We start from the raw sequence: 12,840 nt of genomic DNA, 5'->3' as shown, positions 1-12,840 counted from the left end.
ACGCCCCTCCCCCCCCCACCGAGGAGGAGGGCCGCCTCCGCCTCTCCTCCCCGCAGCCGAGCGATTAACGCCAACGCCGCCGCCTCACCCGACTCCGGCCTGGCTCTTCTCCTGCTGCTGCTGCTTCCAGTCGCCTCTGAGAGGGGGGGAGGAACAGAATGGGGGGGGCGACCGGCGGAGGGGGAGGAGCGCCCCAGTCAGGGGCCGTGGCCAATTTCTGCCTCCTCCAACGGCCGACGGCTCGCGCAGCCCCGCCCACCGGCCTTCGCCCTCCCGGGCTCCCTCGCCCGCGATTGGCTCTTCGCCCCGCCGCTCCGGCGTCCCTGCGAGCCAACCGGGCGCCGCCGACTGGCCCCTACACTGACGCTGGCCAATCGGAGTACCTGCTGTAAGAGTAGGGCCCGCCTTCTCGGTTTCGGCCTCTCACCTATCAGCGGCGGGCTCTCTCTCTCTCTCTCACCCTCATCTGCTTCCGCTCTGGACCGAAAGAGGGGATCGGTTGACCGTCAACCGTTGACGACAGGGAGCCGCCTCTTTCCAGTCTCCCAAGAGCCAATAGGAGGAGGGTTGGCAGAGAAGGCCCGCCCTCACCCGCTCTGTATTCCCCCCCCCCGTAAACTTGCGTTTGATAATACCTCCTTGCGGATTGGGTGGAAGGGAACAGGGGGCGTGTAATGTATAACGCCCTCTTGCCACACGCCCTTTACTGCTGCTGGAATGAATCGCAAAGAAGTGCCTACGTGAGGACGTGCACAGTAGCCGCGGCAGCAGCGATGCAAAGTGGGGCGGGGGGAGGCATAGTTCCGGGCACCAATAAGGCCGAAGACTCCCGGGTCCCACCTCGCCTCGGGGCAAAGCAAGCAGATGGAAGGACTTGCGGGGGAAACAGAGCTGCAAGTTGGCAAGCAAGATCACATAAAGGCTGCATTGCCTCGGCCCCACCCCCGGCAAAAATCATTACGCATCAATTTTTAAAATGGACGTCCCAAAAAGGGGGGAGGGCGTGATAAAACAGAAGAAACGGGTGAGCCCTGAACCAAGGCTGCACGCAGAGAGGTAGAAGCCCACTCCACTATACTCCTGATTGGCTGGAAAGTACTGCGAGGCTGGGACGGGAAAAGGGGGGGGACACTTGGGAATATCATTTATTGCGATATTTTGCAAAAAAAAAAAATCTATTCAACGACCTAATAAGATACCCTCCACCAACCACTTTTTAAAGAGTTCAGTGACATGAAGAGATTACCGATTCAGGTGGGTAGGTGTGTTGGTCTGAAGCAACAGAACAGAGTTTGAGTTCAGCGGCACCTTTGTTTCAGTCATGTGCATAGCTTTGTTATGAAGATATTACACAGTAGTTACTGGCACATTGTGAAAAATAACTGCACCCAGGCCAAAGTGAAGGGGAAAAAGTTGTATTGACTTTATAAAGCACGCTAAGTGTAACCGCTTTGCCACACTATCTGAGGAAGTGTGATTGCATAAAACTTTGTTGCATAAAACTGGAATACAACTTTGTTGGTCTTGAAGGTGCCACTGGACTCAAACTTTGTAAAGCAAAGCTAAACATGCTTTTTTGTTACAAAAAAAAGGGGGAAGCCATGAATGAGCACAAATCCAAGGCAAATTTACCGGATTTTTTTAAAAAAACACGAAAATAAAAGCAGAGGCCTAGAACTACCACTGTCTTAAAAATGCTACAAGACTCATTCACACAATTTTATTACAGCGTTCATCAGATATCCATAAAACTTTATATTGGGATATAGCCTTGCTAATCTTTAAGATGCCAGCCACTAGGACTCTTTCAACAGACTAACACAGGTATTCCTTGAGAATTGCCACCACGCAACTAGTTCTGTGACCACTAGGGACTTTAGTGTTCATGAAACACACGCTCAGTCCTCCATGCATTGTGAGGAATTACACTTTTGAAACTAGAGCTGTATCTAAAGCAGTTTTCCATACGACGGTTCAGGAAATTCCAAACCCACATTGGGCATATCCAAACCCTTGGGTGCACCTGAAGTGGCCCCCACAGGTCAAATTTCACGTCAAACTAGACCAGGATGATGACATTCATACCTGATTAAGCACGCTGTTGCTCACAAACATTCAAGTGCCAATAAACCCCATACAGCTTAATCCTACACTTATTCAGCAGTAAGACCTGCAAAAAATCCATCAATGCTTGATGACAAATTGGAACTTATTCTACTTCTGGATACCTTTGAAGCCTGTTTCCCGTACAACAAGACTTACTGTCCTTCTGGCCTTGAGCAGGAAAAGACACCTCCACAGCCAGTCTCAAGAACAAGTCATGAAATCAAGAACAAAGTGTTCCAACATTCATCTGCCTCCAAAAATACTGGCATGCTAACCGTTTTCCTCACTTTATCACCCGGATACTCTGACATACACACTCTTCTCTCTCCAGCTGCCAACTTCTAGATCTGGGTGGGGGTGGAAAGTGAAACTGACACTTTAAAAGCTTCCCTGCCCCTTTAGGTCAAATTGGAAGCTGGATTTCATTTTGGTTTTTCGTTGAGTTGGAGGGTTTTTTGTTTTTTAAGGAAAAGGTGCACGCTTTCTTTCATATGAAAAGGTCTTTTTATTTTGAGAACTTCAGTTTGCACATTATACAAAAGTGTGGCAACGTTCAGCAAGACTAAGAGTTACTTTCTCAAACAATATTATACATTTTGTAAAAAAAAAGACTAAAATACCTGTAAAAAAAGTTTGTTCCAGTCAGTCCAATGTGAAAAGTGATTCTAAGTGTCATCCCTGCTTTATGCTGAGGTATTGAGCTGTTGAGTTTTTGTACTGTTAGAGGCAAGACTTACCCACTCCCACCTTCTTATACAAACCAAGTCTTTCCATTTAAAAAATAAGCTGCTAGTTACATGTCTAAGAACAAGATTCAGAATTAGCAAAAATACATGCAGTAGTAGAAAAATTACACAGCTGTATGCCACATTAATGTTCTAGAGAGCTACAGCATTCAACTTCATAATCACGAGAATATCTTGTTGGGTGTTGAGAACAATGTCAGTGCTTTCTCTCTTTTTTTCCTTTTAAATGGATCAAAGCTCAGTCTTTCAGCAAAAATAAAAAGGACCTAAAAAGGCACTTCCAAATGGGCTTTCGTTTATTTTTCCATATGACACTCCAGGGAGGAGGGAGCACCTGGCTTTGTAGGTATTGCAAAGACTGAGGTAGTAACTTTTAACTTTTATACAAAAGCCTTTAAGCGATAGAGAAGGCATTTCAACAATGTGATACAAAACGAGGGGGGAAATAGGGAGTTCCCAAATTACCTAGGTGGCAAAGCCCTAAGCGGAAAAGTCGATTCACACAAAAAGTATCAAACATGCTGCCGGAAAAGATTCTTAAAAATAAAAAAGTATGGCCAAAATCCATAGGCTTCAAGAGATTGTTCTAGCAACCAAGCCATGTACTGGGGTAGTTAGGTTTTTTGTTTTTTAAAAGAGAGCAAACACCACCCCTTTAGAAACTTTATTATGTCCTATCTAGTAGCACATACACAATAAACAATTTGTAATTCCCCTAAAAGCTGTGCTCCTATCTAGGTTTTAACATTTTTTTTCCTTTAGAAAAGAAAGCATTAACACAAAAATACACAAATAAGTTCCTCATCTTTATTTTTGGCAGGGGCAGAAAGGGGGCAATGGGGACAGAAGCTTTTCTGAAAAGGCTATTTAAATAAAGCCCCACCAAAACACCACTTAAAAAGTTTTTTTGAAGGGGGGAGGGGGAGCACAGGAAATGATAAGTGCTTTTTCGGAATCACCGTCCATTGCCGTACCCTGGGAAGAGCTGATTTAGAAGAGTCTGCAGGGTTTCGTTCACTTCCATTGTGTAGTTTTTGCCAAGATCGTTACGACATGCTGGGCAGCTGTAGACTTCTGCTCTGAAGGATCGGTCCAGGCAGTCCTGGAAGAAAACCAATAAAGAGGTTCTACCAGCTGCGCTAGTACAAAGTCTCTCACAAGCGTGAGCCACTTCAGATTTAACTATAGCTACCCAGGGAATGCAGAAGTAAAGTAAATCATCTGTCCAGCCTCTGCCAACACTCTGCCACCCCTGGGGCCAATGGAAGGTTCCCCATCCACCCAAAGGGCATCAGCAAAAGGAAGTGGCATTAGACCCATCTCCCTTCTCCACCATTTCCTCCACTCCCGTCTCCTTGTGTGTCTGGTCTTTTTAGACTGTGAGTCTGAAGGCACAGGCCCGTGTTGATTAATACAGCTGCTCTGGGAGATAAGCATGTGAAAAGTGAAGAATTATAGGTGAAGAATTGCAAGAATGGGAGCTTGCGTGAAGTGCCTGAATTTCTGTGAGGGGAGAACAAATGAAGTCCAAATGCTCTTTTAATGCATTCTTTACAGGAGGGCGTGTGCGCCTAACCATGCTGCATTCCAAATTTCAAGGCTGCTTCAGCCATCCTTATTTAAAATCTACATATTTACCAACAAGCCAAGAATCCCCAAACACAACAACCCCCCCCCCTTTGGGACACATCAGAACAGCCAAAAAACCCTTTACATACCCTCTGAATGATAAGGAGGGGGAACCCCAGTTAGCCCAGCTTCATGTTCCTCCATGTGTCTTAAGGACACCCATACAGGTCTTCTTCAGCACTTGTGGTCCCAATAACTTAACAGGGAGCAACCTGGGTAACATTATGGTTTCAGTACTAAGTCAATGACGCTTTCGTTCAGTTTTGGCTTAGGCAATGTTCTTTCCATTTTCTGGTTCCCTCTTCTATTGTATTATACCTGGGGGCTCCCTGTTTTTATTTTTCCTTTGTGTGTGTGTGTGTGTGTGTGTGTTCCATAAAATCTAAGCATCACTAAGCAGTGATGTTGTTGGAGGAGCTGAAGCCCTGATGTTGTGGTCTAGGATTGGAGAGAGGAAAGATTGGGGGGGGGGGATATATATTGCTTTGTAATCCACAATATTTTAACAGCATTTTTAAAAAATTAAGGTATATTATAGGATGCAAAATGACCCATAGTGTTAGTAGACTGAACCTACAGCCTTTCTAGCTTCCTTGCTGAAGGACATAATCACCTTTTATGCACAAGATAAGTTTGAAGAGGCCACCTCACCTAAAACTGATGATGTGATCTGGCAGAGACTTATTACTTGTGGTAAAGCCTTTTAGCTTTACTTCTAACAAACAGAAACAGAATGAAATGCCCCGGTTTGCACAGCCCCTTCTGCTTGCTGTGAATCTGCAGAGACTAAACTGCTGATTGGTGAAATCTGGGTCTAATCTACAGAGACAGATACCTCAGATCAGTCCCAAACCCACTCAAAGAGTTCCATTTCCAGAAACACAGAAAGTTCCGAAGGACACCCAGAGGTGGGAGATCAACTACAGCTATTCACCTTGCATACGTTGTGTTGACACACTGTTGTGACTGGCTGAAACACCACCTCCTGACAGCAAATGCACAAAAAGTTCTCTTCCACTTTCTTCAGGAACTTCTGCCATGAAAAAGGAGTTCAGAGTTAACAGCGCTTCTGTTCTCCCCCTCGTTACCCTGCCAAAAACACTATATGCTGTAGCGCTGCTCAGAAAAGTACAGTCTTCTATACGCCAGGCATTTTAACCTGTTGGGACGAGAGGAGAGAAGGGAGTGGGGTAGGGAAGGCCTTGCAGAAAGAAGAGAATCAGGTGCAGTGGACAGACAAGGCAAAGGATTCAAGAAGGGCTGCTGCTGTCATGGTGAGCAGGAAGTTTTGAAGAGATGGGGAGGGGGGAGCCTGGCAAAACAGCAGGGAAGTAATTCCAGGCAAAGGCAGCAGAACGACAAGCAACATAAAGAGAGACAAGCAGACCAGCGCATAATCTTGTGCAGGTGGGCAGAATGTAGTGGGAAATGAAAAAAGACTAAGGGAATTAACTGTCTGTTGATACCTGCATAGCAGAAAGGTGGTAGGTTGGACTGTATTGTTCAGGAAAGGGCTCCCTGTAAGTGTAGCAGCACCGGAGGAACATGTCAAGTCTAGCCTCCTCTCCACATTGCACTGTTCTCCTTTGAGGTTTTTTTTTTACATGGGAATGCACTCACTAATGGCATTCCCATCTGTAGCGTGAAGTGGTAGAGGCTGCCATTATGTCTGGACTCTACCACTTTATTCGGTTGCAAGTGTATGTGAAGCAATTATGAGGGGAGTTCTAAAACAGGGGACAGACTACAGACTACAACAGGTGGCCAAACTGTGGCTCGGGAGCCGCATGCGGCTGTTTCACACTCCCGGCAGGGCGGCTGGGGAACTTAAGTATCATTGGACAAATAAATATCATTATCAATATCTGGTTTTACCGCTTTTGTTATTATTTTTGGCAGTCTCGTTTAATGTTAATAAAAAGCAAATCTGCACATTTCCCAGTAAAAACATGTAATATTTGTTCACGTCTTGCAGCTCTCAAGCATCTGACGTTTATTCTATGTGCCTCTTACGTTAAGCAAGTCTGGCCACCCCTGGACTACAACGTATTTGGTCACGGCTCACAGGATGGGCAGGGTAAAGCTGTATTTGATGCATAAAATTGTCCTAGCCAAAAAGGACCGGCACCGTCAATAAAACCATATCTAACCAGGCCAAATCAGAACACCAGCAGTTTGTCAGCCCACACCCACATTTACCGGTCCATCCTTGAGGGCCTCCAGAGCTTCATCCCACAGCTTGGCATTGGCTTTGTCGGCTTTAATCCCAGCCTTCTGCTGGGGAGTAAGTTTGTAGTCCTCCACTTTAGTCTTCTTTGGCGTGGTGGCCGGAGACACGGACAACCGCGTCCCATTTGCTGGACAAGAAAACATATGTGTAAAAATGGGGAGGGTGGGCGGGGGGAGAGAGAAGAAATAAGGACTTAGCCAGCAACCACTAGATATGGCTACCTACCGGATTTCCTTTTCCTTTTTCCTGTGCCTGGAGTTTCAAATTCTTCCTCAACTGTACTGTCATTTTCTTTATCTTTATTTGCAACAGCTTCTAGATAGCCTTCAGGATACTAAATTGGATAGGGGATAACAGTTAGCTTTTATACAATTCTTGGTCAACAGCCCTCATTCCCAAATACTGCCCCTTTCTCCTGCTACTGGAAGAAAAGAGTATTCTGAACTAGATGGTCTAATCTGGCAGAGCTCATTGTGTGTTCCTTTTCTTCTAGCCCACTTGTCAACTGCAAGTTTAAAGTCAACTAACCAACCACAGCATTGCTCTGGCTTCCACTGGCGCCAAAGGGACATGTTGTGTACCTGTGCAGCAGCACGAGTGATGAAGGGTGGAATGGTGCAAAGAGAACTACTGAGAGCTGCACGCAGTCAGGCTAGCACGTGAACAGAAGTAGGGCACATTTTTGGCATCTGTTTTACTTTACAGGCTGCCTCTCTAAAAGACTCAAGGTGCCATTTCCTCTACCAGCCAGCTGGGGGGGAGGGGGGGGGGATATCAAAACACCTTCCACCGTAGCTTGCATGGTAGAAGTTCACACCAATTACTCTCAATGTTTTCAAGCTCCTTAATCAGAAAAAGAGGCAACTTTAATACTGAAGACACCAATGGAAAATCCACTCCAGACCTCGCTATGCCCAGCCATTTCATGTTTTCCCCCTAGGTCCTAGGCTCAGAGCATTGACCACGAGAGCAGGCTGGGGAAAGGGTTTGCTCCCCACTCCAGGCAGTACGGGGGCATCAGCCCACTGCTGCACTGCACCTTTAATTGTGTTAATCTGTGTCCTTTTATCTCTGCTACCTGGCATTACATTTTATGACGAAACATGGCCCAACCCAACCTAGTCCCATTTATGTAAGATTTGGCCCTTACAACAAATGAGTTCGACACCCCTGCACTAAATGTTCTCTGGAGGTCTCCCATCCAAATACTAACCAGGGCTGACCCTGCTTAGTTCCAAGACCTGATGAGATCAGGCTCGCCTGGGCCACCCAGGTCAGGGTATAGCCAAGCAAAAAAGGGCACGTTACCCAGCAACTCGCAACATGGTGTACCTGCATGGTCAGCCCAAGCTTTTTCATCCTCTCCTTCCCTTCCCGGGTCCAGGGGGCTGGCTCCTCATCATCTCTCCTGAGAAGGTAACGCCACACTAGGAATCCAGATTTCCCTGTTTCAGGCCAGTACTTCACAACCTTAGGAAAAAGCAGAGGAAAATTTTAAAAAGAGGCATTTGAGAATTCCCATCCCTTCTCAAGAGTTCCAATTCTACAACCTCCTCCTCCTCCACACAAAGCAATGTGACTGTGCTTCTTTACCTTGTATATGCCATCGTATCTGTTCCCCTCAACAGGGGCATATTTGCTGTGTCTGCCCCCTTTTGCGTTCCGCACCACCCTGACTGGCTTCCCAGATCTCCAGTCCTTGGCCTCCGCTCCCTCTTTATCATTGATCGGAGCACTGCAGTTCAGCGCCAGAGCCCTGCAGGTAGCAAACATGTATCAGCACACTTGTGAATAAAGGGCTCACACCCTTGGTTCAAGAAGCAATCTAACAAGTCATTGTTGGTGGAGGAAACAGAAGACAAGAAGGTATTTTCTCCAACAAGGTTATGTCACTGGCATCAATATATTTTACCCTACGAAACTCATCAACGTAGGTTTTTTTGGACAATCGGTAATGACTCAAAAAGAAGCCAAGTGAATGGGAAACTCATACAATCCCTTCCAGAGATAGATCAAGATGGGTAGCCATGTTTGTAGTAGCAGGAAAGATCAACAGTCCAGGAGCACCTTAAAGATTAACAAAATTTGTGGCAGGGTAGGAGCTATCGTTAGTAATGTATGACTGCGAGAGTTGGACTATAAGGAAGGCCAAGCGCCGAAGAATAGATTCTTTTGAATTATGGTGCTGGAGAAGACTCTTGAGAGTCCCTTGGACTGCAAGGAGATCGAATCAGTAAATCCTAAAAGAAATCGACCCTGACTGTTCCCTGGAAGGCCAAGATACTGAAGCTGAAGCTCAAATACTTTGGCCAACAAATGAGAAGGGAGCACTCACTAGAGAAGACCCTGACACTGGGAAAGACTGACGGTCAAAGTAGACGGGGACGGCAAAGGATGAGGTGGTTAGACAGTGTTATTGATGCAACAAACATGAAATTGAGCAAACTCTGGAGGATGACGGAGGACAGGAGGGCTTGGCATGATGTGGTCCATGGGGTCACAAAGAGTCGGACTCGACTGTGCAACTGAACAACAACAGCAGGAGCTATCGTGAGTCACTGCTCACTTCTTCACAACAGTGACTCACGAAAGCTCCTACCCTGCCACAAATCTTGTTAGTCTTTAAGGTGCTACCAGAGTCTTGCTCATTCATCCCTGTGACCAATAAGAGGACCCTCCATGCAGAAAGGCCCTCTGACTACCAGATAATAGGGGTGGTGACCACCCTCCTGTACTGCCTGTGAGTCTCCCTGAGGTATCTGGCAGTTGTGGGGAGACTCCAAGAGGTTTTTACCTCCCCCCTCATTCCACTTGTAACAAGCTCTTCCCCCTGCAACGGGGCTGGTCTTGCTCAGTGCTCAAAGACTTTGTGCTCAAAGCAAGTAGGTAAACCCCTACAGGGGCACAGAAAAACCACATGAGATGGTTTTGGTGGTGAAGTTTAACAGGCTAAAGACCTCATCTTTTGTTGACAAGCACTGTAAGGCCCTTAGCATTTATGGCTACAACAATACATTTCAAAACATGGCATTGTGTATAAAATCACTTGGGCACCAATTCCAACACTGGTGGGAGGCTAATGAGCGAGGAAAGGAATGATATTTTTCTGTTTTCTGATGGCTCTTGCATATCATTTGCTTCGTAGTCTGAAAATATAAATTCCCTTCGTAAGCTGAAACTCTAACAAGAGCAAAGAGGATAAAAAGTGAGGAAGCATGTGGGGCATGACTAGTAAGTTGCAGATGCAGAAAGACATAGCTGTGCACATTGTCCAACTGCCGCCATTCAACACAAGATGTTGCGACAACTACCAGCAACTGAACAACAAATCACTTTTGCCCCTCCTCTGTGACCACCAGAAGCAGAATTGCACGCATAAATATGTGGGTAACTGAGGCACAAAATTTATGGAATACATTAGCACTGACACACTGCCTCCACTTAGATCTGAAGAATCAACTGGGGAGGGGTGCGTACTGCTAAGCACATATTTTTCAGAGGTGAATCTCTCATAAGGTTTTATCTTGAAGGGACGAGAGTTTTGGATCATTTTTCTGCACGACAGTCCACTTCATCCACTAGAGATGACGTGCACCCTCCCACTGCCAAGATACAAGTCAGAGCGTGCAGAGAGCTTGCCAGGGTTCTGAGCACTCTTTCAGCCTCTCTTTCAACTCTTTGTATGAGTAAATACTGCCCATGGGGTTTTTTTCCTGGCAAAGATACTGGAGTGGGTTGCCATTTCCTTCTCCGGTGGATCACGTTTTGTCTGATGTGGCCCATGGGGTTGCGAAGAGTTGGACTCGACTGTGCAACTGAACGACAACAACGTGAGTAAATACAGGCACTGACGTGAGTTCGGGGGATTTTATTGTGGGATCTTAAGTGGTGTGCCAGGAACTGGTTTAAGATGATACCCTGAGACCCTAGTACAAGTAGATGGGAAAATGCTGAGGTGCTGCTGGAGGCATTTTTAGACACTTCCACTACGTGTGGAACAAGGAAGCTGCTTTGCTCTTTAAATTTCTAAATCAAAGTGAAATCAAAACCTTGAGGAAAAGGCAAACCAAAACAGTGGCTAAGAATGGGAGGAAAAATTAAGTGCTGCTGGCATGGGCAAGAACCAGAAGACCTATAGAACTATAAAGGCTTTCTGTTTGCCTGCTCCTGGTGCTCTGTAGATCCCTTAGAAGCCGGCCTGCTGTTTTCCTCACCTGTTCATGTTGGTGAGCTTCTGATCACAAGACTGCTCAGCTGTACGCTTGTTCCCAGAAAGGTCACGGCCTCCGCTTCCAGTGTAAGTGAACGAATTCCCATGGTCCTGAAACACATTCAAGTCCAGGGCTGGGAAACATCCACATCACTTCCTTGTTGCATTACCCAACTATGCTGGCACCTCAACATTTTGACATTTGCCTCTCTCACCAATATGCACATACAGCTTTTAGTATTACTATGGTAACTAGGACTTCGGACTGCTTGGGATTTCTTCCCCCAACCAGGCTTTAATTGCAGGTGTGATCCAGCACTCAGGCACTGCAATAATGCTATGGCTGGTGTCACACCACACAGGCAAGATCTGAATTCAGGATCTTTAAGCCCAGCTGTATCACACTGTGGCCTCGTCCACAGGCAAAGCAGCAACGGTGGCTGAGTGGCCAATCGCCCTGCCTCTGCCACAGTGAGGTCACTTACTATGTCATCTTCGTAGCCTCCTGCCAGGACCAGAGAATAAGCACCATCGTTGCTTCTTCCGTGGATACCTGCCACATGGGGCCTGTGGACGCCAGATTCGCTCACCTGTAGGCAGACAAGCACATACATCAGGAGATCAAAGCTTACTTTGACCAACATCTGGAATACTGTGTGCAATTCTGGTCACCACACCTTAAAACGGATATTATAGCTTTGGAAAAAGTGCAGAAAAGGGCAACTCGAATGATAAAAGGGTTGGACCACTTTCCCTATGAGGAAAGGTTAAGGCGCTTAGGGCTCTTTAGCTTGGAGAAACGACGACTTAGGGGTGACATGATTGAGGTTTATAAGATTATGCATGGGAAAGAGCAGGTAAAGAAAGAGGTACTTTTCTCCCTCTCTCACAATACAAGAACTCGTGGGCACTCCATGAAATTGCTGAGCGGTCGGGTTAGAACGGATAAAAGGAAGTACTTCTTCACCCAAAGAGTGATTAACACTTGGAATTCACTGCCACAGGAAGTGGTGGCGGCTACAAGCATGGACGGCTTCAAAAGGGAATTAGATAAGCATATGGAGCAGAGGTCCATCAGTGGCTATTAGCCACAAGGTATAGATAGGGGCTCTGGGGCAAGGGATGCTCTGTCTTCTTGGTGCTTGGGGGGGGGGGGTCAACAGTGGGAGGGCTTCTAATGTCCTGGCCCAACTGGTGGACCTTCTGATGGCACTGGTATTTCTGGCCACTGTGTGATACAGAGTGTTGGACTGGATGGGCCTTTGGCCTGATCCAACATTGGCATCTCTTATGTTCTTATGTTCTAACACAGTTTTCAGTGTGTGCAAAATGTCATGGTAGTAATCAGTTAAAAAACATCAGAAGAGCTCTGCTGAATCAGACCAGTGGTCTGTCTAGTGCAGGATTCTGTGTCACACAGCGGCCAGCCAGTTCCCCTGGAGGGCCAACAACAGGGCAAAGAGGCTGAAGTCTTCCCCAGATGTTGCATACTGGCACTGGGATTCAGAGGTTTGCTGCCTTTGAACATGGACTTTAGTCATCATGAATAGTTGTCACTGATATGAGAGACTGAAGAATCCATTGAAACCACTGAAGAATCCACTGAATCAAAAGCAGCTGCTAGATCAATGAAAGCCACCTAGAGATGTCTGGAGATACCCTTAACACAGTGTAAATAAGCCTCTTCTCATTTCTCCAGCTTTCCCAAAAGAAATTTACTATGAAGTTCGGAAGAGATATCCTAATGGGGTAATAATTTTGTGGGTCCTGTTTGTTTTGTGGGTCCTGTTTGTTGAGAATGAAATTGGCATATAATCAACAGGGCTGGCACCCCAGGAGGATAGGTATATGTGAATCCCACGGGAAGAATCAAAGTTAGTACCATGGAGACTGTGAAGTTGAAAAACAGAAAATAGCCC

At 46.3% G+C, this 12,840-nt stretch overlaps 1 protein-coding gene across 1 annotated transcript in view; it reads right to left on the bottom strand.

Annotated features, from left to right (window-relative positions):
* Positions 1-3,674: 3,674 nt before the first annotated feature.
* UHRF1 (ubiquitin-like with PHD and ring finger domains 1) overlaps positions 3,675-12,840 on the bottom strand; it is a 36,728-nt gene continuing 27,562 nt past the window's right edge. Inside the window, exons 10-17 of the mRNA XM_015420591.1 lie at positions 11,407-11,511; positions 10,926-11,032; positions 8,305-8,467; positions 8,044-8,181; positions 6,937-7,045; positions 6,681-6,838; positions 5,416-5,514; positions 3,675-3,954 (exon numbers count right to left, since the gene is read on the bottom strand). Coding sequence (XP_015276077.1) covers positions 3,808-3,954; positions 5,416-5,514; positions 6,681-6,838; positions 6,937-7,045; positions 8,044-8,181; positions 8,305-8,467; positions 10,926-11,032; positions 11,407-11,511 — 1,026 coding nt within the window. The 3' untranslated portion in view covers positions 3,675-3,807. The remainder of the gene's footprint in view (positions 3,955-5,415; positions 5,515-6,680; positions 6,839-6,936; positions 7,046-8,043; positions 8,182-8,304; positions 8,468-10,925; positions 11,033-11,406; positions 11,512-12,840) is intronic.

Source organism: Gekko japonicus, unplaced genomic scaffold (assembly GCF_001447785.1).
Source record: "Gekko japonicus isolate JY-2015 unplaced genomic scaffold, Gekko_japonicus_V1.1 scaffold884, whole genome shotgun sequence".
Lineage (NCBI taxonomy): Eukaryota > Metazoa > Chordata > Lepidosauria > Squamata > Gekkonidae > Gekko > Gekko japonicus.
This window is presented reverse-complemented; position numbering and strand designations above follow the sequence as displayed.